Raw genomic sequence first — 27,491 nt, 5'->3', positions numbered from 1 at the left:
TGAGAGAAGCTCGGGTCCAGGCCGGTGTCAGTGGCGGGCCTGCAGATGGGCTTTTCATTACCTGCAGCGCCGCACATACTGTATTAAACCACAGCATGGAGGAGAAGGGAATGAGGCAAATTTACTGAAAGCTGATTCACACTATGATGGTCTAAAACCAGCTGCAATGGTGCATAATTTCCTCAATATGACATTTATGCAACTAAGAGCGTAAGACTGCATGCCACATTTTCTGAAATTCCCACTCTAAAATCTTGTGTTTTAGTAGAAGTGTGGAAGCTGTTCTCACTGCAAAGGGGGAACCAAATCTGTATTAATGTCTGTAGATGTAGCAGCCAGTTGTCTAAACACTTTTGTAGTTGTTGAGACCAAATGGTGGATCAGAATCTGTGCAGCTCTAAGTGAAACTGTATGGATGATCTGAACTTCCTGCAGGAGGTCTGCACACCCGTCTGCTTTTTGTCTTCTAATTCTATCCTCTATGCTGTGTTTTTGCCCTCCTTTTCGTAGCATCGGCGTGCGAGTTCGCCGACATCGTGGAGCTGCTGCTGAACGCCGGAGCCGACCCGTCCATCAAAGACATGGAGGGTTCTCTCCCCGAGGAGGTCACTGAATCCAGCGCCATCTCCTCCCTCCTGCGTCAGTACACGGCTCCAAAAGGCTAGACGTCCATCCATGCCTCCACCCAGTCATCCCCAGACCTCCTAGCCTCATCCCTCATTCACCCCTTCATCCCTCCAGAGACTCTGTTCAGCCCCAGCCGTTTGTAGACTCCAGAAGTTTGCTTTGATTTTCTCTCTGAGTTCTCGAGGTGAGTTTGTTGGTTTAGCTCCTGTGGGCTGCGGTTGTAAACATTAGTCGTTCCATTTGATAAGACACTTGAGTTTAAGGGCACCGCATGTATTTTTATTCTTCTAAAAGTGTATTCTTGATTTTTCTGCACAGTAGGGCTGGGTGATACGACGATGACTGGCTGAGATTTTGCTGTACTTAGGTCACTCTAGCTTCTCTCGTTGATTGAGACCTTCGCTTGCAATATTGCAAATCAATGTCAGGACTGTTTATTGGCAATATTTTAACGACAGGACTCATGCGTCATAGTATCTGGATTTATCAGGTATTTATCTCACCGGAGGAACCAAAAACAGACATTCCCATCCGCTTCTTTTATCTGTAAACGGTATAAAATTCACAATATGTATCATCATGACAGTACAATATGCCATATACCATGCATTGTACCACTATAAATATATATATATATACATTATCCAGATGTATATCACCCACTCCTACTGCTCAGGTCTGACAAGCAGCCAGGCCTTTTAGTCTGGGTCAGCGCTCTCCGACAGTTTCTTCATATTCAGTTGTGTTACGTACAAAGGAATGCTTTAATCATTTGACATATATCATCATTAAAGACTTCAGTGAATCTGTTTGCTCTGACGTTTTATTCTCTGATTACAGTCTCAGCGTACTGTAGCATTCACAGCACCAGCTCACACTCTACATGCAACAATCGGCCACGACACGAAAACCACACGCAGGATATTGTGCAGGTCCTTCTTGTGTTGACAAAACGGCTCTGACTCATCGCTGGTGTGTCTGTTAGCAACATGTGAGTCTTAGGCTACGTTCAGACTGCAGGGCTTAATGCTCAATTCCGATTTTTTTGTGAAATCCGATTTTTTTTGCGAGTTCGTTCACATTTCCAGTTAAATGCGACTTGTATGTGAGCTCCTGTGTGAACCTCACACGACCCAAAAGTGTCCCGCATGCGCAGAAGAGGACACAACAACGACACACAGAGAGCGTGTTCAGTGTTTACGGAAGTAAACATGGACGCTAACAGCATATTTATAACTTAATCGTTTTAAGGAGAAGGTCAAGAAGGAAGAGAGCCAGGATTTTGGCCCTGGCATTTTGTGCGGCAGTGGCAACAACATCTGTCCAGAGAACTGTGTGGGTGCAGAGTCGCAGCCAGGAGTGGTGGATAGTGATGTGAGAGGCTTCACAGATGTGGACTTCATTCAGAATTTTAGAATGACAAGAGCGACCTTTACCTACATATGTGAGCGCCTCTTTTTAACACTCTCACGGCAAGACACACGTCTTCGGCAGCCTGAAGACACAGAATAGTGACGTGTGTCGTGTACCAATGACGTATAGTTTGGATAAATGTGACCTGGCCGTTCAGACTGAAGTCGCGTGACAAAAGATCCGATACGTATCGGAATTAGGACCACATATCCAAGTGGCCTGGGTCGCATTTGAAAAAATCGGATCTGTGTCGTTCAGACTGTCATGAAAAGATCAGATACAGGTCACACAGGGGCAAAAAAAATCAGATTTGAGTCACTTGAGCCTGCAGTGTGAATGTAGCCTAATAGTTTGCAGGGTGGAGCTTCATATGTCAAGCTTCTTCGTGGATGCACGATCCGATCGGGATCCATGAAGTTTGGAGGCTTTGGACTCTCCTAAAGCAGTTTTTGTGGTGTGAAGTTCTGCTGCCATGAAGAGGTGTACATCATCTGCAAAGACGTTTAGTTAGGTGCTACATTTCAGAGTTTCAAAGAAGAGGTAAGTATCAAACAAAATAGAAATTACAATGTAATCTGTTGAACCTGAACGATTTTAATCTGCTGGATGCAGGAAAGTAACATAATTAAAAGTGAATTTATTCAAAAACGTTCATGTAACAGTGTGTAAATACAACGGTGGCTCTGCTAAGCTAAGCTAGTTAGCATTGAGCAGCTAGCTTGGTCTGCTGCTGTGTTTTAATCTGCTCCAATTTCAGATTCTGTCTTGTATATGTAAATGTTCTGCCATATTCAGAATATCACATAAACAGCATATAGCCAGTGTGAGGTGGCTTTGGAGGTGGACCTTCTGCATCTTCAGTGCACTTTTTAGGTGTTTTGATGCCCTTCTCTTTAAGAATCCGCTGCTGTTCCTCTATGTCAAACCTCTCTAAATATTCATTCAGCTTTATCCTGTACTGTCCATTCAACTCTGTGCAGTTTGTACGATATTTTTCCTTCTCTGTGTCCCTCAACTCTTGTCAACGTTTACCACAAACTTCCAGTTTGTTTTTTCTTGAGGTACCCATCATGCTCATCAGTTGCTCTTTTGTGAACAGCACATAGCCAGACTGAGGTGTCAACAGTATTCTCTTCACCTGTTGGTGGTTTTAATGTTGTCAGTGGTACCTCTGGCACTGTAAATACTAAACTCACATCTCTTTGCAGTGATCACCACATAAAAACTGATCCTCACCTCATATTACACAAGTTTATTCCTACCAGTCACCTTCTGGTTATTTTGGGCTTCAGCTCCAGTATTTATTCATTGACCTTAAGCTTCATCAGAATGAAATAACCTTACTGTTATCTAGCAGCTGATAAAACAAACACCTAATGCATGAAAACAAAGGAAATCTTAAATGGGGCCGAGCCTGATGCAATGATCACAAAAAACCCTTGGTAAGAATATATAAAACTGCCAAAATATCAGAATTTTAGTGCTACTGTGCAAATAAACTGAGATTTATTGAAGCTTATATATAATAAAGAGTGAAAATGGTTGCTGGAGGACAATTAGCAACCAGTTGCACTATTTGGACAGAAGTATTTGGACATCTGGCTGTTACACCTAAAGACATTAACCCTCCTGTTGTCCTCATTTACAGGCACTAAAAAGTATAGTTTTGTTGTCTGAAAACATTTCAAAAATTCAGCAAAAAATTTCCCCAAATTTCTGAAAACTAGCAAAACCTTCAGGAAGAAAATTCCAATAATTCCTTAAAAGTTTCCCTTAAAATTTTGATTTTTTAAAAAAAGAAAAATTCCCCAAATTTGACAAGAATGTAAATATTTTCAAAAAATGAGTAAAAATCTTCCAAAAAAAAATCCTAAACATATCTAAAGTGATTACATATATATCAATAAAACTTCTACTATTTTCTTTAAGAACATTCACATAAAAATCAACCAAAATCCAGTGAAATTCGCTGGATTTTGGTTGATTTTTATGTGAATGTTCTTAAGAAACTTTTTTAACATTTCTTTTTTTCAACCAAAAAATGTTCAAAGATTTCCTGAAAATGTGGACCTCAGAAGTTTCACTGTGATTTTTTGTTTTTTTCCCCACATTTTCAACCTTTAAACTGGGTCAGTTTTGACCTGCGGGGAGACATGAGGGTCAATATGGATTTGGTTCCCCCTTTGCAGCTATACCAGCTTCCACTCTTCTAGGAAAACACGAGATTTTGGAGGGAGTCTGTGGGAGTTTTTACCTACTTCTGAGTTCAGGCAGTGATGTTGGACCAGAAAACGTGGCTTTCAATCTCCATTCCAGAGGTGACGGATGAGGTCGTGTTAACTGACTAATCTCCATCTTTATGGACCCTGCTTTGTGCACAGTCATGCTGGAACAGAAAAGAACCTTCCTTCCCCAAACTGACTGCATGTCTAAGTGCTTCATTTTACAACCTGTGGCAGTGGGTCTGGATGAATCAGCTGAATCCACCCATTTAGAGACGTGTCCAAATACTTTTGCCCACTTATTCTGTGCTGAATAACTGAAACATGACATGACAAACCTAGAAAATTAATAGGGCTGGCCCGAATAGTGGTTTCTGGCCTCCAAGTATTCGGGCCCTATTAATGACGAATATCCGAATATTCGTTCCGCCCCGTAACATCCGACGGGGGTGAGGCTTGTAGCAGAGACGCTTGAATATTCAGATCCGTTCGTCTGGTCTCCCGGGTCCAAATTTTGCCTTAGTTTTGTCTTCAGCTAAACTGAAGAATTCCCAAACAGTGGAGGTCTTCAGCATCTTGTCTTGTGTTTATGCAACGAAGTGAAGCGTGACGTCAGAGTCTGCAGCAACCCGGACATTCAGGTGGTGGTAAGAAACAGGAATGGATGAGCCGAGATGAGCCGAACACGACGGGATGAGCCGAAGTGGGGCGAAGGCGGAGAGAAGACAGTAACGCCGCATATTCTTTCCGCCCAGTAACGTCCTACGGGGGGGGCAGGCAAATATTCGGATACCAAAATTAGTATCCGGATGCCGCCGTAGCAAACGAGTATTCGGATATTCGGGTCCAGCCCTAAAAATTAAATAATAAAACATAAACAACACACACTGCCTGAACTTCCATTCTTTTCATGCATATGTGTAAATGCAAAGACAAGAGCTTTAGTGCAATTCTGAGGTTTAAAATTGTTTGTGAATCGAAAAAAGTAGAATTTTCAGGCGTTGTTTTAGTTTAAATTTTTTAACTCCAACCCACTTAACTGGTGCAGCCTCACATACACGACATCTCTTTACATTCTGTGCAGCTCTGCCTCCTCCGTTATGTCATATAGGAGGGATCTGGATGTTCTCCAAAAATAACCAACACATGGTCGGAGTCCAAATCTGCTTTAGTCGCCCTCCAGCCCCTCTAATCAGCATATTCTGTCTGCCTCAGCTCACACACCCCGGCAGATGAGAATGCACTAAATCTGCGACCTTAACTACAGATTCACGAAGACGCCAGTGCACATTTTGTCCACAACAAAGCTTAATCCTTTACTCTCTAACACACATCCCTGCTCCACCCCTGAACCCTCGTCCCTCCCTCCCATGTGTTTGACTGAAAATCCGCCTCGACACCAGGCGTGAGATAACCGCCTCACCACGTCGGGCGTGGCAGCAGTGGATTGATAGTCATCACCGGGGGGGCAACACATCAGATTCAGCTCCTGTCCTGACAGCTGTTGTACAGTGCTGCTGGTAAATTGAGATGCAAGTGATGCATCTTATACATGAGATGAATTAGAATGGCTGCACATAAAGTGTATATCTGCATCCATGTCCCGTCCGTCCGTCCCTCCTGCACAGATCACACAGGAGGAGAGAGCTCAGAGTGTGTTTTTTTTTTTTTTATCTAAAAGTATCGTCATCCACTCCGCCCAAAGAATGTTCCTCAATGAAATTTTGTCCATTTCTGCTCATGAATTTTGAGGATGAACCCAACATGAGATGAGTATTCAACCCAAGTCTGACACTACAATCCCACAAAGAGACGACCAGCGACCATCTCACTGTTATGAATTCCATCCGCATGCAGCCATTAGGCTCTCGGTGTATCTCTAAAGCCTGTTTGGGTCTCGGCGTTGTCTCCTCGCTGCTTCCTAAACTCCGTTACGCCGGCTTGAGGTAAGAGAGGATGACGGCGGTCGTGCTTCCCTCCCGGATCGTCTGCAAGACTCTGACACTAAGCCCATTATGCTTCCATTATGGGGCTTCAATTTTCCTCTGAGCTTTTCACTTTTGACACTGCAGCTCCCTCCATCTGCAAACCGCAGACTCACACACTCCCCCCAAACCCAACACTGTTCAGCCTCTCTGAATATTTATGCACTTTTTGGAGGTGAAAAGTAATAAAGTACATTTAATCTAGTAGTGACTACAGCACAGTTTGGAAGTAGCAGTTCTTAAGTTTCCCTAAGACACAAAACATTTCAAGGAATAAGAAAGCAAGAGACATTTCACAAAACAAATGAACAGAATGTATTTTAAAACTCCGTCGTAACTGGTCCACACTGAGATCGTGTCTTTTCACCTTAGGTGGATTCTAGAAAATGCTTTGCAATGTGTTTTTATTTATTATTATTTATCAGGGTACTTCAAAAAGTTCTCAGCCTCATTAGGAAACAAGGATTGTAACTCACACTTTGGGGCATAACTGTATATTATAAAGCCTTAAATCAGAGTCTACAAAATTTAAAATGTTTAAAGAAAAGTAAGGAGGCAAGCTTCAAGTTGGCTGCTGTTGCGAAAGGACAATACACCCGTCCACACAGCACACCCCATAGCTTTTATGTCCTTGAAAAGACATGAAAAACATTTGAGTTTTTGTGTACAGTGATATGACTCTTTGTAGTATACAGTTATGCCTCATAATGGGATGTCTGTGTAGGTTCTCATTCATCCAGGTCATGGTTATCCAAAGTAGTTTAAATCAATCCACTGGACTTTAAGAAAGTTCCTTGAAGACATTTCACCTCTCATCCAAGAGGCTTCTTCAGTTCTGGTGGTGGTTGGTGTTGACATGGATCCATGTCAAAGTAGAGAAGCCATCTCTGAACAGTGGGGGTGGTCTACGACATCATCTTTCGTCAATTTACAATCAGGTCCTTTCAAAACTCCCCAAAAGAACGACTCAGCAGACTCATGCTAATGACCACCATTAGTACAGCAGGACTCAGTGATGCATTTCAACGACCCCCACCGATACTCACAACGACCATCGTTGAGTAGTCAGACGAGTCTTGGTATCGGTCGTTGGAATAATAGCCCTGGACACACCTCACAGAGGTTTAAAAGCTGAGGCAACACCAACCACCACCAGAACTGAAGAAGCCTCTTGGATGAGAGGTGAAACGTCTTCAAGGAACTTAAAGGAACTTAAAGTCCAGTGGATTGATTTAAACTACTTTGGACCCCATAATGGGAGTTACACCCCTTGTTTCCAGGTGACGCTTAAAACTATTTGAAGTATCCTTGTGTTCGCCAATGACGGCAGAGCCAAAGGTGCTCCTCAGCCACCAAGAGGAACTTGGGGTTCAGCTTCTTGCCCAGAGACACCCAGAGTTACCAGGAACTGAACTACAAACTTTACGATTGTTGAACAACCCACTCTACCACCTTAGTCACAGCTGTGTAAAGACATGGATCTCTGACAGAAACTGCTTTACTTGTTCTGGGTTGGAGGACAGCTGCTGCCAGAAATGAAGGAGTTTAGATATCTCTTGTTTGCAAACGCCTAAAACATGAGCATGAGATGGACGAAGTCTGCAGAATTGTACGTGTTGTACCAGTGAAGAAATGCTGATATACGTTCCAGCCATCACCTTAGATCATGAGCTCTGTGTCGGAAGCAGAAGAAGCCAAAGTTTCCTCTGCATGGTGAGGAGCTCAGCATAGAGTTCCTGCTCCACTGTATAGAAATGAGTCATGCTTCCTGGGCGCCTTCCTTTGGAGGTTTTCCAGGAAACTGGGAGAAGAATCCACTCCCTGGGGGGAATACATATTTCATCCAGCCTGGAAATGTCTCCCAGAAGGAAACTGGAAAACATTACTGGGAAGAAGGTTATCTGGAATGAGCCTAGTGCAAGCAAGACCAGAAGTGGATGGATGGATGGATGGATGGATGGATGGATGGATGGGCTGACTTTTATCTGGCTGGTATTTGTTGCTTTTTAATGAACATTAGCTTTTTATTTGATAGAGTAAACTGTTTAATTCAAATTTAACACTGCAGAACTATTTTCAAAAGTTGGATACAATTATTGATGATTAACATTGAAAAAGTACTGTTTCTCCCACATCTACTGACATCGATTTCTTTGTTAAAGAAGAGATATTTGCATCTGTGTTCCTTTTTTGTATCTATTTAAGTCTGTTATATAGTTCATTAAATTAATTGTTTTATTAACTAACCCTAACCCATTAAAAAGCCAAAAAAGCATGTACATTATATCATGGTAAATTAAAGCTAGAGAATCTGTTTTAATTATGGGGTATACTGTATTTTTTATGAATCTGTTATTTTCCGCCATAATATATCCATATTTTTTACTTTTCTCTTTTTTTTTTGACAGTGTAGCTAGCCAGAGAAACAAAAATGACAGAAATCTGTACATGGTGCAATCTGAGAATATAGCAAAAGTCTGACTTCAGGAATGGACATCAGACATTTGTTGCTGCTCGTTTTGCGTCACCATGAAGCCGATGGAGAGGCTAAAATCCAAAACAGTTCAGAAAGACAGAAACCAAACTGGGTTAGTTAGTTAGTAGTAGTTAGTCGAATGAAGATGCTGAGATGTTGAGGAATCAAAAAACGCCTGCTCATGGATGATCAGAGACCTGGATGATGTTACAGTTGCGTATACGTAAATATGCAAACAGCATATCCATAGAAATAATACAGAAACTGAGCATTAATGAGACGAGAAACAAGGATTGTAATGTAAATGTTCTTATTGAGATGCAAAGTGAGTATTTTCGGTTTTAATGTGGAATCATTTTTTCATCTTCCCCTCACCATCACTCTGCACACTGGCTCTGTTCTCCCTCCTGGAAAAGCCACAACGCCGTGTTGTTGCTTTGGCCAGCTCCTAATGCAACCCTCCTCCACACCTCCTTCCTCCATCCTCCCTTTATGCTGCAGCCTCCCCTCCATCCCTCCACCCTCAGCAGTGTGTCTGGGAAGCCAACAGTAAGCAGAAATGCTGCTGAAACACCTCCCACTAATATCTCAGATTCATTCACTGGAGTCCAACGCCATGTGTAGTTCTGCTGCACGTAAACATTGAAGACCGGAACGCTTCGAACGATATCTTGAAGCCACAGTTGGCATCGACGCTCAGGGTCTCGCTCCCTCCTCTTGTGGTCATCTGCATCGAGGTGATTATCGAGTGGAAAAGTCCCTGTTCCACATTAAAACAGGCGCCAAGCTGCAACCTTGAGGGTGTCATTGAGAGGCCTCCGTTTGACTCCGGCGCCTCTTTAAGACTCACTCCGTCATCCTGCGGATCATCGTTCACCGCCGGCCGGATGGAGTCGTTTGGGGAGAAAAATGCCCTGTCTCAATTCTGCAAGATTGACTTTCAGTCCAAAACAAATCTTAGCTGTTTTGCATGTTAATTTATTCCCTTTTGCTTTAGATGAAAAAAAAAAAAGAAACTGTTTCCTTCAGGAAGTTTGTAATAAAAGCCTGGCGATCGATGATAATGGCATTTGTGCTTGTGTTTGTCATCTTCGCAAAAGCAACAGTGGTGGAGTTTCCGCAGATTTATTTGTATACTAGTGCTGTAAGTGGCGTGTAAATTATCCTAACTGTCCGTGTGGCCCTTTATCTTTGTAAGCCCGTACTATTAGAGCCTATCCATTAATGCCCATAGCACAGCCAATCAATGTTTAAATAAAAATCAGCTCAGTTTGTAGCGTTTTATGCAAACGTGCAAACTCCCTACCAGGCTGACTCTTTGCTTTTTGTTTTTATAATGCAACAAGAATAGCTAAAATAAAAAGGAATCGATAACACTTAAGTTTGGGTTACGTCGGCCGCTGCTCAGACAAATGCTGCACGTTTCTGCATAGAAATGAGCTTCATACAGATGTACACTGTGGTGTAATTTCATTATAATTCCATACATACTTAGCCGACACCAGAGCTACAGGGGAGTAAATCCACTGCAACCGCAGAGATTCCAGCAACGCAGTAAGGATGATACTAAACTGTGTTTAAAAATGCATATAATGTGCTTTTAAAATGATTTTATTAGGAGTCAGGCAGTAGAAAGGGGCACTAATCTGCAATAGATGCTGCTGGCTAGAAGCTAAACGTGGACTTTGTGGTTGTTTAGCACCTTAATTCATGCTACCAGTATCTTTAAGCTAATTCTGATGACTTTGATCACGGTAAAAGTTTGTTTTACGGGTGGCAATGTAGATGTTCGAATCGTCTGTGCACTGTCGCTAGTCCAGACTGAAAATATTCAACAACTTTTAGATGATTTAGCCATGATGATCTACTAAGGTTTTGTCTCCTGTTAAACTAATTTGTCTGGGTTGTTTAATCAAACATTAAACCAATAATCAGCCCAGCTATTGTTTGTTTTTAGCCGTAATTAGCAAATGTTAGCATGCTATCATGCTAATCTACATGAGACATTTAACATGTTTAAGTCACGTGGTTATTTTAGTACATTAACATTTAGTTCAAAGCATCATTATGGGCTCATGAGCTGCTAGCAGAGCAGTAATTATAATTTAAATGGGGTAGTCCAATATAGAGTAGCTACATGTTAGCTACATTAGCTGCAGTAGGCCAAAACAGACATTACTAAGTGTGATGATAACTAAGCTTAACATGTTGCCAGTTCTTGTATTTCAGTTTAATGCAGTTCTACGTGAGGTTCGTCCACTTGGTGTTTCCATCTGCAGAAACTCGACTGATGTCTGTAAGTAGCATTACACATTATTGCATTATAAGCGCTAGTTAGCTAACAGCCATTACATTCTGAGCATGTAAACAGATTAAAACGCCAAGAAGCACAGCAATGTAATGCAATGCACCGTGTCACTTAACTTTAAAACATAAATGCAAGTTCATTCCATGCTTTGAATGAACTTTTGAGTATCTTAAATTTGCAGGAATGTTTTTGAATTTATACATTTTTGTGGTGGATTTGTCCCGCTAATGGTGACGCTGTGGCTGCTACACTGTAAAAAAATCTAACTGTAAAAGAATATATTCTGACCAGAGCAACACCACAAAAATACTGTAGTCATGGAAAATACTATTAATTACCTTGATTTTACATGCAATCACACATAGAGATAAAAGCTGTATTTTGAGAGACGTACACTGATGGAATCATGTTTCATTAGCTATCACTTAACAACCAAATTATTAATCATATTTAACTTTAGACATGTGTTTCCAAATATTAACTTACTGGTTCATGCATTAAATAAATGGGAAAGAAGGAAATATTTGTAAAATTACAATAGATTTGTAGATGTATTTGCACACTATTTTTATGTTTAAATATATATATGTTCTATATTTCGAATAATTCATATTGCAATACAGTTTTAAATGTTATCTTACATTAGACATGTGAATTTAAATGTTTTTGTAACTGCACTGATATTTTTTGCAACTTTTAAAAATACTGAAAAAAATCTGTATAATGGAAAGGAAAAGTTCTGTAAATTAATTTTATTTTATTTTACTGTGAAGCATGGCTGTAGACTCTTTTTAATATTTTCTAATTGTGACTACTTTCAGATTCCGCACAAATTCAGGTAAAGGGGATGGAGTATTTCTCCAGCAGCAGAGGAGCACTTTGCATCAACATTATTGACATCAGTTATTACACTTAAGTAACATTTGAGAAAAAATCCAAAAGATGTTGGTGGTGATTTTGGGTCATTTTGCTGGTTGCTGGTGTCACTGATTAGAAATCCTTCCAACAGTCTGTCTACCAGTCTGACACACTGACATAGAAGCTAACTGGCTGCACACGGAGCTGTTTGTTTCCCTGTTTGTTCGACCAAACGGCAGCATATTGGTCCACATCTCACAAAGCGCTCCTCATTAGTTAACAGCGGCCGGATTAAGGGTAGATTTGACGGTGCAGCGCTGCAATCTGCCGCTGCGTCTCTTCAGCACTGAGAGGATCAGAGAAACAGCCAGCGAGGCATCTGTTTCATTCCTCTCTCCTCTTTCTTCCTTTATTCTCTCTCTTCATGCATCTTTCTTGTCACCCCCACCCGGAGAGCGCGAGCGGAAAGCAGCATCAATCACTGTTAACTGACTGACCACTGTCTGTTGGTGGTACTAAATGGATCTCCACAATTGAATAGAGGCCTAAGTGTGTGGTAAATGCTCTGAATGGGTAAATGAATTTGCGGGTTAACTCGCCCTAAGAGCGTTTCAATAAGGCAAAATGATAAAAAACACCAACAGCACATGTTTTTCTTTTGATATATTAAAAACAAAGTCCAGCTGAAAATCTTAACTCTGGCATTCATCACCGCAGGAAACGGAGGGAAGCAGTCGAGGGTAACCCAAAGACGATTCAGCTTTATTTTCCTCTTATAGATTTGACTGTACACAGTTCATACCATTACACAGAAGGCATAAATGAATAAATTCAGTGCTCTCTTTTACATCTTTTTCAAAGACACATGGCAATAATAAATAGCGCTCATGAAACAAGACGATCAACACGTTTTCAAACTGTACAAAATTTACAACAATTAAGATGCAAACTTCTGAGGCAACGCAGACTCAACGGTGGTGTTTGAATATAATTTAAATTTAGATTACAGCCCACAAATCACACACTGTGAGGTACCAGCAAAAACACTGACTGGGCTTCTTCAAGGGAAGAAAACAGGAAATACAACTTATATTTTGAAATAAATTACACCACGAGTGCTTTTTATTAAATAATTAGTGAATCCACCTAACATAAACTCAATTTTTGATCTCCAGCAGCAATAATGTACACTAGATTTCTTTAAAACCCCTTGTACGTGCAATTTCCCAAAGTTATTTTTATGTCATTTCAAAATAAAAGTTACTACAATTTATAAATTAATAAATTTAATAAATAATTAATTTTAAAAAGTACTTTTTTCTAATTTCTCCTGTTTTTGAATTAAGTAATACAATTTCTGCACATTTAGATATTTCTTTTCCCAGTTACTTACACATTAAACCCAGAATAGTTTTATTTACTAGATATTTATGCTGTTATTTGTGGGCTGTAGCCTATTTTTTTTCTAAATGGTGTCACTTTGTTTCTTGATTTGCCCTCTGGTGAAAAAAAAAAACAAAGAAAAGGGGAAAAACTTGGCAAATGTCTTTGCAAAAAGGTGCCCATGTGATAAATAAGAACCGATTCAGATGACGTGTTTTAAGCAAATTTTCCCTTAAATCAAAACAGCCGCTTTCATGCGCAACAGGTCAAATGAAAAGTCATCATTGGAGGTTTTAAGATGCAGCTGAAGTCGCCTGAACTGTGATTTGAGCCCTGAACGTCGGCATTAATCCCCCTGACACGAGGCCGCAGGACAACAGGCCGACTGCACATCTGGGGGCAGTAAGTAGGTTGATCGCAGGCGAAGCGAGTAGATTACCGAGAGGTCAGACTCTGGATCAGACCGAAGCAACGGAAGAGCTTTTTTTTTTTTTTTTTTTAAATCTGCTAATACTCATTGGTGTCAAAATGGTGCCTTAGCTTCCTCTGCAAAAGGAATGGAAACCTCACACATCTGTGCATTTTTTAAAAAAGGGGGGATAAATGAATCGAAAAACTTTAAACGTCTCGACTGTCCTCAAAACACTTTGATTCCTGGCGAGTCTGAGATAATTTAATACTGACAGACGTCCTCTCAGGCAGCTTTTACACAGACGAGAACAAGTCAAGCACCTATAAATATAGAAGAGAGACCTGCTGTGTAGCTAAACGGTGTTCACCCTCGTCCAGACAGGGGGAGCTTCTACGAACAGACGGACGGACGGACCAGGTACTTCCCTAACAACTTGTAAGCTTCAGCGATACATTTAAAAAACGTCAGCATGGTTCAAAATTCACACTTGTGCCACTGTTCTTGTAAATTTTCCCTCCCCAAAATGAAACGCCGTGTTTTTGCCTTGTGCATACGTCTCTCCTCCCGCTCTCTCTCGGCCTCTTGCCTTCCTGTCCGCACACGTAGAAAAAGAAGAGGAGAGTAAAGTGCATCGCCAATGTGAAGGCTTCGATATGACCAGACAGCAAGTCCTACTCGTTATGAATCAGAAGCATGCAGGTGCCTCCAGGGTCTCAGAGGAGACTTCGATGCGACGACGTTATCTCCCCCCGGCGAGTTTAATCCGCCGACGTATCGGAAATCCAGTCTCATTTTCAGAGAGTGAACCAAGAAAATAAAGTCAACGAAAATCGTATGATACAGTGTTGAGATTGAACATTCAGCACGGAGGTGTTCTTCACTGCTACCACACCTCGACCCGGCCGCTTTCTCACCGACAGTCCTGGAGGGAAACGTAAAAAGCCGCCCCGCAGGCTCAAAACTGGGAATGGTCCATCTCGTCCAGCCACGAGGCCGGGCTGGTGGGGAAGTCGGGGTATCCCGTACTGCTGCCCGTGGAGAGATCCGAGGTGGGGCCTCCCGCCATGGCCCTCAGAGCCTGGCCCACGCCGACCGGGCCGCCCGGCGCCACCAGACTGTCCATGGTGAAGCCCAGGTTGTTGAGGAGCGGGGTGTGGCCCGGCAGCGAGGCGATGGAGGAGGGCGACTGTGGGAGGCCGTAGGGGCTTCCTGCCCGGATGTCGTGGTAGGTTTGCCCCGCCGCGTCCACCGAGAAGCCGCCGTTCAGAACCGCGGTGTTTGTCATGTCACCCACGCTGCCGTAGAGTCCGTTGGTGTGGCCCAGATCGGACAGGACCTGGTCGTCTGTGGAGGAAACAGCATCACTGAGCATGAGAATCTGACACAAGAACCGAACCGTATGAACATTATGTAGGGATCGACCGATATAGGAGGCAATAATGGATCTGCTATCCCTCTCACCCAACTAGTCGAGGCAGATGTCTGCCTTCCCTGAACCTGGTTCTGTCTGAGGTTTTTTTGTTACCCTCCCTAGTACATTTTTTTGCATTTCTTCCTTCCATGGTACTAAATAGAGGGCTGATAACCGATATTCTGCTTTGTATCTACAGCACCGTTTGGACATTATGTAGGGGTTGACCGATATCAATTATTGGTCTGCTATCCCTCTCAACCAACCGGTCGAGACAGATGTTTGCCTTCCCTGAACCTGGTTCTGTCTGAGGTTTTTTTCTCCCCTCCTTAATCAAGAGTTTTTTGTTCCCTCCCACCGTCGCTCACAGGGAATCCAAAGGCAACTCTGGATTGTTGGATTTTTCTGTTCTCTGTAATTGGTAATGTCTGTACCTTGCTGTACCAAGTGCTGTGAAATGACATGTTGTGAATCGGCGTTATGGAAGTAGCATCGAATTTAAGCAAATTAAATTGGCACTAAGAAAGATAGATAACCAATATTCTGCTCCACGTCTACAGCACCATAAGAACATTATGTAGGGGTCGACTGATACCGATGGTGATGATTGGTCTTCTGTCCCTCTCACCCAGCTGGTCGAGGCAGATGTCCGCCTTCCCTGAACCTGGTTCTGTCTGAGTCACTCACAGGTAATCCAAAGACATCTTTGGATTGTTGGGTTTTCTGTTCATTCTTACTATTCTAAAACTGAATTGAACTGGTACTTAAGAAAGGCTGATAATATAAGTTAGATATAATGTATTAACAGCATGTGATAGCAGAGAACCTGTCATTAATAACTAGACTAAATGTGTAATGTAGAAATAGAAGTAATTATTAGCTGATCTCTTCCGTCTATGAGGGATCGACTGAGATTGATCAGTTTGTCTCTTGGTCTTCCTCTGCATTTTCTTCTTCTTTCACTGTTTTATCACTTTTATTGTCCACTAAGGTCCAGATGTTTAAGCTTTACTGATTATTGTTTTCCAGACTCTCAGGTTTATCTGTGGCTGCCTTCTAACTTTGCCGCTAACTGTTAGCATAGCCTTAGCCACTGTGAGAGAAACTAACTTCCTGGTTTGTGTTTCTTGGTCAGTTTTACTGCTTGAGAGACTTCCTGAGAGTGAAACAGACAGAGAGACCTGAAGTAGCGCCTTTAGTTCATTGATTATCAGTCAATAACAAAATGCAGATACCGATAATCAGCAAAATGCCAGAATAATCAGTCTCTCTCTGACATTATGTTATATTTTAATACAGTTAAGTGCTTTTACGGGTCACATTTACTGTGGCAGCGTCGTGTGGAGTTACCGTAAAACTCTCCAGTGTTCAGAAAGCATCTGTTCTGTCATGATAAAGTGAGAAAGGATGCTGTTCTCTAACAATGGATTCCTGGATGCTGCACAAAATATTTGTTTCCATCTCAATCCCTCCCCTGGGTGTCTTCAATAACCACAGAGCCCCAGTGAGCTCTCTCTCTAATTGACTAAAAGCCTCACATGCTTTATAGAGTTTCTGTCACCATGTTTTCATTTCTCATAAAAACAGCCTCCTTTTTAAAAGTGGCTCCCAGACTTTTACGACTGCCCAAAACGGGGTTTGTGAACATTAAATAACATGGGGACGTCTGAAGCGGCGTTTGGTCCCACTAAGGGCCCTCTCTCTGTTCCAATAAGCTCCATCATGGCGACAAACGGTGGCAGGAGGATGCGTCAGCGGCCAAAGCGACGTGTGAGGGGAATGTGGAATGAGAATGCCATTTCGGATTTGCCTGAGAGCGACGGCACGCACCGAGGAACCGCGGAGGAAACAAATGAAATGCCACAAAGACACATTGAGTCGCTGCAGCGCTCGTGTCATTTAGCAGCTTGTGGGCTCCTTTAATCCCATTAGCACAGCGGCAGGGCTGACAGTTCCCCTTCAGGGAGGCTTCTAGAAACAGCAGCGGCAGATCTCCACACACCTCTGAAGCTCAGCTCGCTGTCGCTGAGGCCGGCGTCGTCGGCTGAGCTCTCCTTCTCCACTTTGGTTCCTCCTCGGCTGCGTTTGACGCTTTTGTAAAACTGAGTCCAGCGATGTCGACCTGCATCTTTCTTCAGACGCTTTTCCTTCGCTCGCCGGTTCTGGAACCAAACCTGACAGAGAAGATGAAGAAAATCACCGTTGATATTAGAAACATTCAAAACTACTACCTGATCCAACCAATAACTATCATCAGCATCATCATATGTAGTATTTTTTCAGTTTAATATGACTTTTTTTCAACCTAAAACTCTTGTAACCACTTTGTTTGACACAAAACATCATGCATTTATACTGAAAGTAATGTTAGAATGTAAAAAACTATGAAGTGCATGATATGAAAGCAAGTATTTATCATAATAAACACTTAAAAATGCAGAAAAAACACATTTTAACAATGAAAAACTACACATTTGTGCTAAGAACTGCTAAAGCAATACAAAAAAGTCCCAGATATTGAAAAAATACGTCAAATTAAAGTGAATTCATGAAATGTGTGTTTGTGATTTGAATAATATCTAGTAATCTGTGTTCAAATTACTGAAATTTTGGCAGCTCTGACACAAAATAGCATAAATGCCATAAAGAGTCACTGTTAAAGACATTTTTTTACAGCAAAACTAGAAATTTGTGGCAAGAAACATTAAAGTAGAGCAAACAGTCGAATAAAATTTTGAAAAGATCTTGAAAGATATCCTAAGACATCTTAAATATTCATAGTTTATGATAAAGAAAGTTAAGTTTCAAGCGATTCAGAGATGATTGAACAGAAGGTTTCTGAGGATTTGAGATTAAATTTCCCAAAAGTAACATTAAAAATCGAGCTTGCGGAAAGATTTGAGGTCTGCCAGGAGAAAAAGCAAACAAACGATCCCATAAAATATCGTTTTAACAGGCAAAACTACAAATTATGATAAGAGATATTAGAACAGAGCAAGAATCTTAAAAAGAACATCGTAAATAACCAAATTAAATATTGAAATTAGTTGAAGATGTCTACAATTTTATGGATACCATCTGAAATATCCAAAGTTTGGGTTAAAAATAAAGTTTCAAGCAATTCAGAGATGATTAATGAAACAAAATCAAGTGATTATCATAATAAACGTGCAAAAAAACAATTCAAAATACAAAAAGAGTTGACAAATAATCAAATTCAGTTCTGAAGAAACTTAAAGATATTGAACAGTTTAATGGATACCATCTTAAATATTCATAGTTTGTGATAAAAATGAAGTTTCAAGCGGTTCAGAGACGATTGAGCAGAAAGTTTTTGATGATTGGAGATGGAATAACCCAAAACTAACATTAAAAATCAAACTTGGGGTAAGATTTCAGGTCTGCCAAGTCAAAAGAAACACGCCAAATTAAAGTGGTTTTATGAAAAAAGGAGTGTTATGTCTATATTTGTATGACTTTTTTTTTTTACTTTTTAGAAGGTTGTTGCAACAATTAGAAGCTCTGGCAATAAAGGCCTGATTGATGGTACAAATAATAATATCTAAATATCTAGAAGATTTAAATTCTGGTGTAAAATCTCCTGCCTCTGTATTAAAATGTAATGTAGGAATATAAATCAAAATCAAGGGATTAGCTAATAAACAGAAAAAACACACCTATAACAGATTGTTTTAAAAAGCAAAACTAGACATTTGTGGTAAGAAATATGAAAGAAGAGCAGAGAATATCATCTTACATGTCCATAGTTTAGGATTCAGAGATGATTGAACAGAAAGTTTTTATAACTGGAGATGGAATATTCTAAAATTGACATAAAAAATTAAGTTTGGGGTAAGATTTCAGGTCTGCCAGGTAAAAAACAAACTTCACATTAAAGTGGTACCCTAATTTATTAAACAACTTATTTTGTTATAATTTCTAAACAATGCAACCAATCAACACAAAACTTGGCACAAAGAAAGATAGATTTAGTAGAAGCATTTTACATTTAGCTAACGTCTGCCACATTTTATAGTTTCCATGGTAGCAACAGATTTGGCGAGATACAAAACATCTTGTAGAACAAATATCTTCAGAAGGAAAATAGTTATAAACACCAAATTTGGTGCTGACTCCTTATGTTATTATGGATGTTTTAAGTAGACACATTTTCCTATTTTTGTGTACTAGAATGATAACCATAAAAGAGTCTTTTTTTCTATTTGAGCAGAAATATTAGATGAAGTAAAAATGTGTCTACTTAAAACATTACATAAGGAGTCAGCACCACATTTGGTGCTGATATCTGTTTTCCTTCTGAAGATTTTTGTTCCACAAGATGTTTTGTATCTCGCCAAATCTGTTGCTACCATGGAAACGATAAAATGTGGCAGACTTTAGCTAAATGTAAAATGCTTCCACTAAATCTATCTTTCTTTGTGCCAAGTTTTGTGTTGATTGGTTGCATTGTTTAGAAATTATAACACAATAAGTTGTTTAATAAATTAGGGTAGACTACCACCTTAAAGGGATTTTATGAAATAAGAGTGTAATATCTCCATCTGTATTCTGAATAATAAACCTGCTTTGGACCACTTTAAGAAGGTTGATCCAGCATTCAAACACTCTGGCAGCAAAGGTCTGACTGATGGTAGGAAAATATATTAATGTCTGCAGGATCTGATTTCTCATTTTGTTGCTCTGAACACATTAGAGGTTTTGGCTGCAGCTCAGGATTCAGGTTAATTTTAGCAGAAAAAAGGTGGAACCAGCCTGAAGGCCTCATGAGGTTAAAAAAGCTCCACTAATAAAACCTGCAGCTGCTTTGATGATGCTGTTCTGAGTAACTTTATTTCTACCTGCACCACTCTCATGTCCAGCCCCGTCTCCGAGGACAGCTGCTCCCTGACGTGGCGTGCCGGCTTGGGCGAGTTCTTGTAGGCACTTTTGAGGGTCTCCAGCTGCTTGGCGGTGATGGTGGTCCTCGGCCGCTTGGTCCCCGCCTCGGAGTCGTCTGCAGGAAAAAACAAAACAACAACAAGCAGGAGCACAAGGGTGAGTGGTCTTCTTCTGGCGTTTGTCAGCGTGCCTCCGGTGTGGTGTTAAATGAAGTGAACACTGGAGTGTATTATTGTCCTTGTGCATCTGTCCCACTCCCACAGCAGAGGACATAAATCTAGCCGGTGCCAGAGGACCGGAGTTATTGGAACCGCACCATATAAGAGCTTCACTTTGCATAATCAATCAGAGTTGTATGGAAATCTCAGAGGGGAGGGAGGGGGAAGCAGAACAGACGACAAACAGCAGTCAGGAGTCGTTTCACTGCATCAGACAGCTGGAAGCAGACTTTCAGCACGTTAAAAAGGTCCTTATCCTGGGGTTTTTGATGTGTTTGAGCCACTTTCTGCTCACCTGGCTTCACATTTAGACTTAGATGACTTCAATCATCTCTGAAGGGAAATGAAGTTGCTCTAGAGCAGCATGGATATTCAGTAAAGGGGTAAAAAATTAAGACAGCACTGAATATTAGGCTGTAAAGTGAAGGGAAAATAAATTAAAATATTTTAAAAAATAATAATAAAATGTAATTAAATTTATAAAAATAAAATTGAAAAATATAAAATAAAATAAAACAATAAAATAAAGATAGCATTTAATTTAAATTAAATTCTAATTAAATAAAAAAATTAAAACAAAGTGAAATTAGACCAAATATATAGGAAAAAAATCAACAGACTATGCAAGAGTGACAGTATTTATATTTAATTTTGTACAGAAATGTGCAAATGTGAATATTCTTAGACGTGCAAATGGCGTCAAAAGGTGCAGTTTAGTCATATATAAAGAATCTAGTCCTTCATGCTACTGTTCAAAAGTTTGGGGTCACTTAGAAATGTCCTTATTTTTAAAAGAAAATCTTTGTTTTTTCCAATGAAGATGACATGAAATGAATGATAAATCCAGTGTAGACATTGTTAATGTGGTAAATGACTATTGTAGCTGGAAATGTTTAATGGAATATCTCCATAGGGGTACAGAGGAACATTTCCAGCAACCATCACTCCTGTGTTCTAATGCTACATTGTGTTAGCTAATGGTGTTGAAAGGCTCATTGATGGTTAGAAAACCCTTGTGTAGTTATGTTAGCACATGGATAAAAGTGGGAGTTTTCATGGAAAACATGGAATTATCTGGATGACCCCAGACTTTGTGTTCATAACTTTACATAACCTGGCAAAATTTGTGAAATATTGTGCATTTTTGTTTAGGAAACATGTTTGATCATGGAAAAGGTTTCATTTAGGGTCAGTGGTCAGACAGTATTTGCTCTGATCATGTTTTCATTAAAAAATGCTGCATATTTTACTACTTCTGCCAGGGTCCGTCTGTAGGTACAGATCCCCCTCTCCTGTAAACGTACCGTTCTGCTTGGCCGTCTCATAGTCCACCTTGCACACCAGCCTCCCGTCCTCCATGAGGTAAAACTCGTCCCCGGTGGCCAGCTGTCTGCTGCACATTATGCAGGCGAAGCAGTGCAGGTGATACACGAAGTCCTGCGCCTTCCGCACCACCTGCGTGGGAGGGATGCCCTGCTGGCACGACGCGCATTTCGTCCCAAAACGCCTGCAGGGAAGCAGAGAGGGTGAGAGGTTTTCAAATCTCTCATGCTGGACGGTGTCTGTTCTAATAGAAGCTGTAGAGGAGGAAAGAATCAGCACCGGGATGCATTTCTGTTAACGACGGGTCTGCGGGCAGGTTGATGGATGGACGGGATCAATGCACGGCTGCTTGTCTGCGTGCGCGCATGTTTGCATGTTTATGTGTTTGCAGATGAAGCACTGAGAGCTAAAGAGGAGGAAGAGGAGGAGGAGGAGGAGGGGAGCTCACAGTAAACACACCCTGAGGAGAACCAATAAAACACTGACTCAGGAGAGGCTTTAAATCACAGGACCAGCTCAGAAAAAGAAAAAGGAGCAAGGTGAAGCCTCCAAATCACAGCTGAATCCGTGCGTGTGCGTTTCCTCATGTATGTGTGTGTTTTCATGCAACATGCCAGCCTCCCCCCCGCACCCCGCAGCCACCCCCGGGTCAGATAACACGGTTAGCTCCCAGCATTAAAACCTTTCAAACATGATTTAGTAAAAAGCCCAGATCTGCTGATCCTGTTTTGGATAAAAGTCAAACTCAATTTTCTTCTGTAATGCCTCAGAAATCCAATCGTTGAAAGAAAGGAGGCGAAACGGCAGAAAGATGGTAAAATAAAAAGGGATTCTACATTTTTTGAAACTCAACTCTCAGTGAGATGCAGCAGCCACTGAGATTCTGAATATTCTGAATACCTTTACATGCAGAATGTTAATTATTCTGAATGGATTAGTGAGTAGAATCCAGCCTGGTGCCTTTAACTGAACAGTTTATCCATTTAGAACACACCAGGAAAGGGAAATGTGTCTGACAGGCTGTAAAATCACCAATAATCAACTCGCACTACAACAAGCAGCCTGTTGTGATATTTTGGTGCAGAAATTAGAAGAATTTAATGAGATGTTGCTCCAAATAGCTGGCTTAGATAAAAGCAGTAATATTCTGTTTTTATAACCTGATGTGACTTTAAAAAATAAAAAATGTAACAGTCAAAAAAAGTGGCATAAAAATGCAATAAACAATAATATACTGTATGCAAAAACAAAATAATTTATACATTTTACTATAATTTTAAAATAGAATATAACAAAGGATAATATAACAGAGCAGAATAGAATAGAATACACTATGATATAGAATGGAATAGAGGCTATTACTATAATATAAAATCATATAATTTAAATTAGTAATTGACACTGAATCCAATTTACCTATTTACTGTTTAATTCTACTGTAATTTTCTATCTATAGCTATAAGAATTCTAATAATTCTTTCTGTCAAAACTTTGTTTTTCTTTGGTGTTAATTCGATTTTCTGGATTATTTTTTAGCAAAATATTGAAATTTCTGCTCTAGAAAAAGGCTGCAGCACTATTAATGTTTAGTAGCTTTTTATTCTTTCCTTTCCCTTAAATGTTCACTTTAAACATGCATATCTGCAGCTGTGCATCTTATTTAAACACTCATTTTCTTTTTTACATTTGTGTAAATGCATGTGAGTCAGTAATAAAATCAAATTTCTTGGAAGTGCGCAGACACTTGGCCAAAAATGAAAATAACTATTATTAGAAAAACACCAACTTTGCTGCGTAATTCAGGAAACCCAAATAAACAGCAGCTTTCATAATTAAAACAGGAATAAATCAAACAATCAGTGTAGGTTTTTGTACTGACTTGAAGAAGTCCTCCTTGCAGTAAACGCTTCCAGCCCTGGAGAAGCATTTGTCCGCCAGCGGAGTCTGACAATCTGCGCACTTGAGGCACTTGGAGTGCCAGTGTCTGTCCAGCACCTTCAGGATGAACTTGTCCAGGATGTGCTGACTGCAGCCCGCACACTGAGGGATCTCTGCAGGGGGAACAGCGGAACAAGGTCACCGTGAGCCTCAGATACAGAGGTGAAGCTCCGAAAACACCGTCAACACTTTAGTTCAGCAGCAAAATAGAAAAAAACAAACATTTAAAGCGTTTCAAGCGTAAAAACCGTGGAGAGGAAATTATTCTCCACGTCTCAGCCTGCAAAAAACTGCAAAAGCTCAAATCAGATCATAAATCTCAATTTTCTTCACATGCATCTACATTTATTTTATCTGTAATATATTAAAAATTAGATTAAAATTCATGTTTTCACCATGATAGTGCATTAATGCCTCATTCTAATGCATTTTATTCATTTAGGTGTTTAACAAACGCTATAATGTGCACTGTTAATCAACTTTATGGGATATTTTATCCTCTTTTACTGTGTTTTTTTCTTATTTATTTATTCAGATTATAGATTCATGCATTATTATGTCGTCATCAAGTAAAATCAAACATTAAATCTTCGTTTCAAATGTTTTGCTGCTTCCTCCGTCTCTGTCCAAGGTGCTGATCTGTTCTCCTGCAGCGCACGAAAAAAAATTATTTTCTGACGAAATATTGATTTTATTCCTCCTCCTAATTTCGTTAGCCAGCTCTGTCTAGATCTTAATTAATCTCCTAATGATTTTGTGGAGCTGTGAGGCGGCAGCAGGTGAGACGGTTCCTCGGTGCAAATCAGGGTCAAAGCGAGAAACGTTTGGTTGAAGTGAATGTGAAAAACTCAAAACTGCAGCAGAAAACACGTGTGACATTCGGGACGTTATTATAACAATTATAAATAACAATATAAGTGGATTTACTTCAGTTTTGAAAAAGTAGAATTAAATTCAGTTCAATTTCCCTTCAAAATAAAAGCCAAATTCCATATTTATTCCTTTTTGCACTTCAAGATGACTGTTTTATTTATTCTAGCATTGCTATTATAATTTATATCGTCCATTCCTTTAAATTAAACGAATAATTAGCAACTAATTCAGTAAAAGATGCACCTCTGTCATGCATAAACCAACAATAAATCAACATATTCTGCAAAAAGCATCATGTTTTTCCTATTCGCAGCTTCTCTCAGACACATAAAGAAAAATCAATATTGAGGAGAAATGAGCAGCAAAAACCACAGAAAACCGCCATGAACCTGAAAACACACACATGCACGGACTCCGAGCTGCAGAGAAAAGCCATCCAGGCCGTGAAATCATCTTTTAATAACCGAATAAAGCTCCACCATATCAATTTAGATTTAAAACCGAGCAACTGTAAATATTCCTGTGCGTAATTGCGCGCATTTGCACTGCAAATTAAGCAAAAATAAATACAGGGAAAACAGCAATAATCGTGCGAATTGGCTCAGTGAAAAATGCACATATGGTATCCTGATTATTAGCTGGTGTTTTGTGCAGAAGACTGGAAATGTGCAGAATGTTTGGCTGCAGCTCGAAGCCTTAAATCCAGCAAATGCACACGACAAAGACACAGCAACATTCCTGCACAGACACGGTTAGAAAGTGCACGAGAATCCTTTAAAAAGAGACGAGGAGGCGCTTTAAAAATGGCTGCATGGAGCTGATGGGATGGTTTTTCTTTTTTTTAAAGGGAGGTTGGTGCTGAAAGGAAAACAGCAGCAGCAGCACCGGATTCTTGGCACCGACACACGGAAACCTCGTGGGTTCAGGAGCTCCTTCCTCATATCTGGTTATCTGCTGCCTCCTCATCACATTTAACTGGCCTCTTGCTTAGAAGAAGGTGCAGCTTCTCTCAACACTCTGCTGATCTGCGTCAATTAAACATGAAATAATGTAAGAATCTTGAGTCAGCACGGAGCTCCGAGGCTCTTATTTTATTGTTACATAGAATAGGACGCTTGGATGTGCTCTGTGCTTTATTATTATTATTATTATTATTATTATTATTATTATTATTGTTTCTGAAATAATCCAGGTTTAAATCCAGGATGAGCCCTGCAGGGGGCTGAGTGGCAGGATCTTTATCCAATCTTTTAATCTTGTCTCGATTTATAAAATTAAAGAGCATAAGCCGACCACATAGAGGCTCCTCTGCTGCTCCAGTCAGCGTGCAGAAAAACACACATTTGCAATAAATATACAGTTTAATTTCAGGAATTGAGCTCTAAAAATATCTAAATGTGTATTTTTTCATTTATGTGGAAGAAAACTGTATATCAGAGCTTAAATATTTCATTTTACATAATTATAAGTTTTAAAAATCAAGCAAGAATCCAATAATTATGTTGCTGTGGATTCATTTTTTGGTGTAAATTTCTGCACATTTTCCTTTAAATAATTAGAGATTATGAAAGCATGCCTGGCTCAGATTAGAAGACAGGAACACATGTGAGTCATTTTAGAAGCTGTAGATTAGAAAATATTCATGATAATAGATTTAATGTTTGTTCCAAGCCTCCAAAAATGCCTGAAATGAATTGTCCTAGTATACAAATCTGCTTAATTGTAATATGTACACACACAGACTGCCTGGGCCTCCATTCAGAGCCTGAACCTGAAGTGTGGGAGTCTCCAGGTTTGACCCATAATGAGTGCCAGTCAGTCGGTGCGTGTTCCTCTGATGGGTGATGACAGCTGCGTCTGATCTCTGACCGTCCAGCCTCGTTTACTAATTAACAGGCGGGAGGTTCAGTGTGAAGCTGCAGCGAAGTTTGAGGCCAAACCGAGAGAAGCCTCACAGCAGAAATCATCTTTTTTTTTTTATTTAAACCCTCCGAGGATGGATGGACGGAAGCTTTTTGCGCAGAACACCGGAAGATTGATTGGACCTGCGGGCTGCTGGCTGCTCGGCTTTGAGGCCGACAAGCAGCAGGATCTACTTTTACGCCCTGAAATGCTCCTAAAAGCGTGGAGCTCCGGTCTCCTCGGTGTCCCCCCTGCTGCAGGTCGCCAAGCGGCTCCCAGACTGAAAGGAAAAGAGGAAGATGTCTTACGTTGCAGTGGCACTCCGAGGATCTCCGGTAAACTCTTCACGGGACTCTCTGTCGGTAGAACCGCCGCACTTTGCATCATCGTGATCCAAACCGGGAGACAGACTCATACACCCGCAGCACGGTGGGCGCGCTCCCCCGTCCTGTATCGCGTGGAGAAGAAATGATGCTGCTGTCGAGGCCTCCGTGTCCACTCCGCTCCTCCGTATCCTCTCTAATCCCCGGGAACCGAGTCCGCGCTGCGCCGTGCCGTGCCGAGCTGTTTTGGAAGTGGCTCAGACAGGCTGCTCGGTCCATTCAGCGCTGCAGGGGCGGAGGGGGCCTGACGTCAGCGCGGCGGAGGCTCACCGGGAGCCAATGGGAGCGCGGGAAGAGGAGGCCCCCGGGGGCGGACGGCAGCCCGGATAGGTGAGGGGAGCGCGCAGGAGGAGAAAGGAGAAGGAGGGGAGCGCGCCGTATGAAAATGTCTCCGGAGAGGCGGGACCTCGGTCCTGTGGAGACCATAAATAGCTCACTGCAGTGGCTCCCGTAGGGGCCCCGGGCCAGCAGGGCTCCTCTGGACATGAGGAGGAGGAGGAGGAAGGAGCGTGCAGCCAGGAGAATGAGGATCAATCAGTTTGTCAATAAAACAATGAAGACAGAAAGAAGGAATTCCAGAAATGTGAGTTTTATAGATAATCAGCAGGTGGTGCAGCCTCACTGACCTGTTTCACTGCATTTTTCATTCACCTAGAAGGATCTTACTCATGAAAAAGAGCACAAAGAACTGTAAATACCCACATTTACAACCAAAAACAACCTTCTTAGATCAGTCTAAATAAGGAGAAGGTGGCGGACTGCTGTGCTCCAAACGTGAAGCTTCATGGAGCCGTCTGAGTCCCAGCAGCTCTGCCTCTGACAGGTGGGATTAGGAGTCCGGGCGCAGTGCCTCCTGACAC

The 27,491-nt window shown here is 41.0% G+C and overlaps 2 protein-coding genes across 2 annotated transcripts in view; one reads left to right on the top strand and one right to left on the bottom strand.

The window, feature by feature from the left end:
* acbd6 (acyl-CoA binding domain containing 6) overlaps nucleotides 1–1,432 on the top strand; it is a 51,824-nt gene extending 50,392 nt beyond the window's left edge. The window contains exon 8 of the mRNA XM_022207355.2: nucleotides 511–1,432. Within this exon, the coding sequence (XP_022063047.1) occupies nucleotides 511–665 (155 nt within the window). The 3' untranslated portion in view covers nucleotides 666–1,432. The remainder of the gene's footprint in view (nucleotides 1–510) is intronic.
* Nucleotides 1,433–12,630: 11,198 nt separating this feature from the next.
* lhx4 (LIM homeobox 4) lies at nucleotides 12,631–26,809 on the bottom strand. The gene is made up of 6 exons (XM_022207356.2): nucleotides 26,557–26,809; nucleotides 23,415–23,586; nucleotides 21,517–21,719; nucleotides 19,955–20,109; nucleotides 17,098–17,269; nucleotides 12,631–15,028 (listed from the first exon to the last, which is right to left on the bottom strand). The coding sequence occupies exons 1-6, from the start codon at nucleotides 26,633–26,635 to the stop codon at nucleotides 14,640–14,642; spliced, it is 1,170 nt and encodes a 389-aa protein (XP_022063048.1). The 5' UTR covers nucleotides 26,636–26,809; the 3' UTR covers nucleotides 12,631–14,639.
* Between the last annotated feature and the right edge of the window lie 682 nt (nucleotides 26,810–27,491).

This window comes from Acanthochromis polyacanthus, chromosome 4 (genome assembly GCF_021347895.1).
Source record: "Acanthochromis polyacanthus isolate Apoly-LR-REF ecotype Palm Island chromosome 4, KAUST_Apoly_ChrSc, whole genome shotgun sequence".
NCBI classification, from domain to species: Eukaryota; Metazoa; Chordata; class Actinopteri; family Pomacentridae; genus Acanthochromis; species Acanthochromis polyacanthus.
Note: the sequence above shows the minus strand (reverse complement) of the source record. Positions and strands in the feature narration are given on the sequence as shown.

Coding starts and splice junctions, on each gene's coding strand:
- lhx4 (XM_022207356.2), bottom strand. CDS start 26,635: ATGATGCAAAGTGCGGCGGTTCTACCGACAGAGAGTCCCGTGAAGAGT. Junction 21,720..23,414: donor TGCAAGGAGGACTTCTTCAA/GTCAGTACAAAA, acceptor GCTTCCCTGCAG/GCGTTTTGGGACGAAATGCG. Junction 20,110..21,516: donor TGAGACGGCCAAGCAGAACG/GTACGTTTACAG, acceptor TTTTTCCTGCAG/ACGACTCCGAGGCGGGGACC.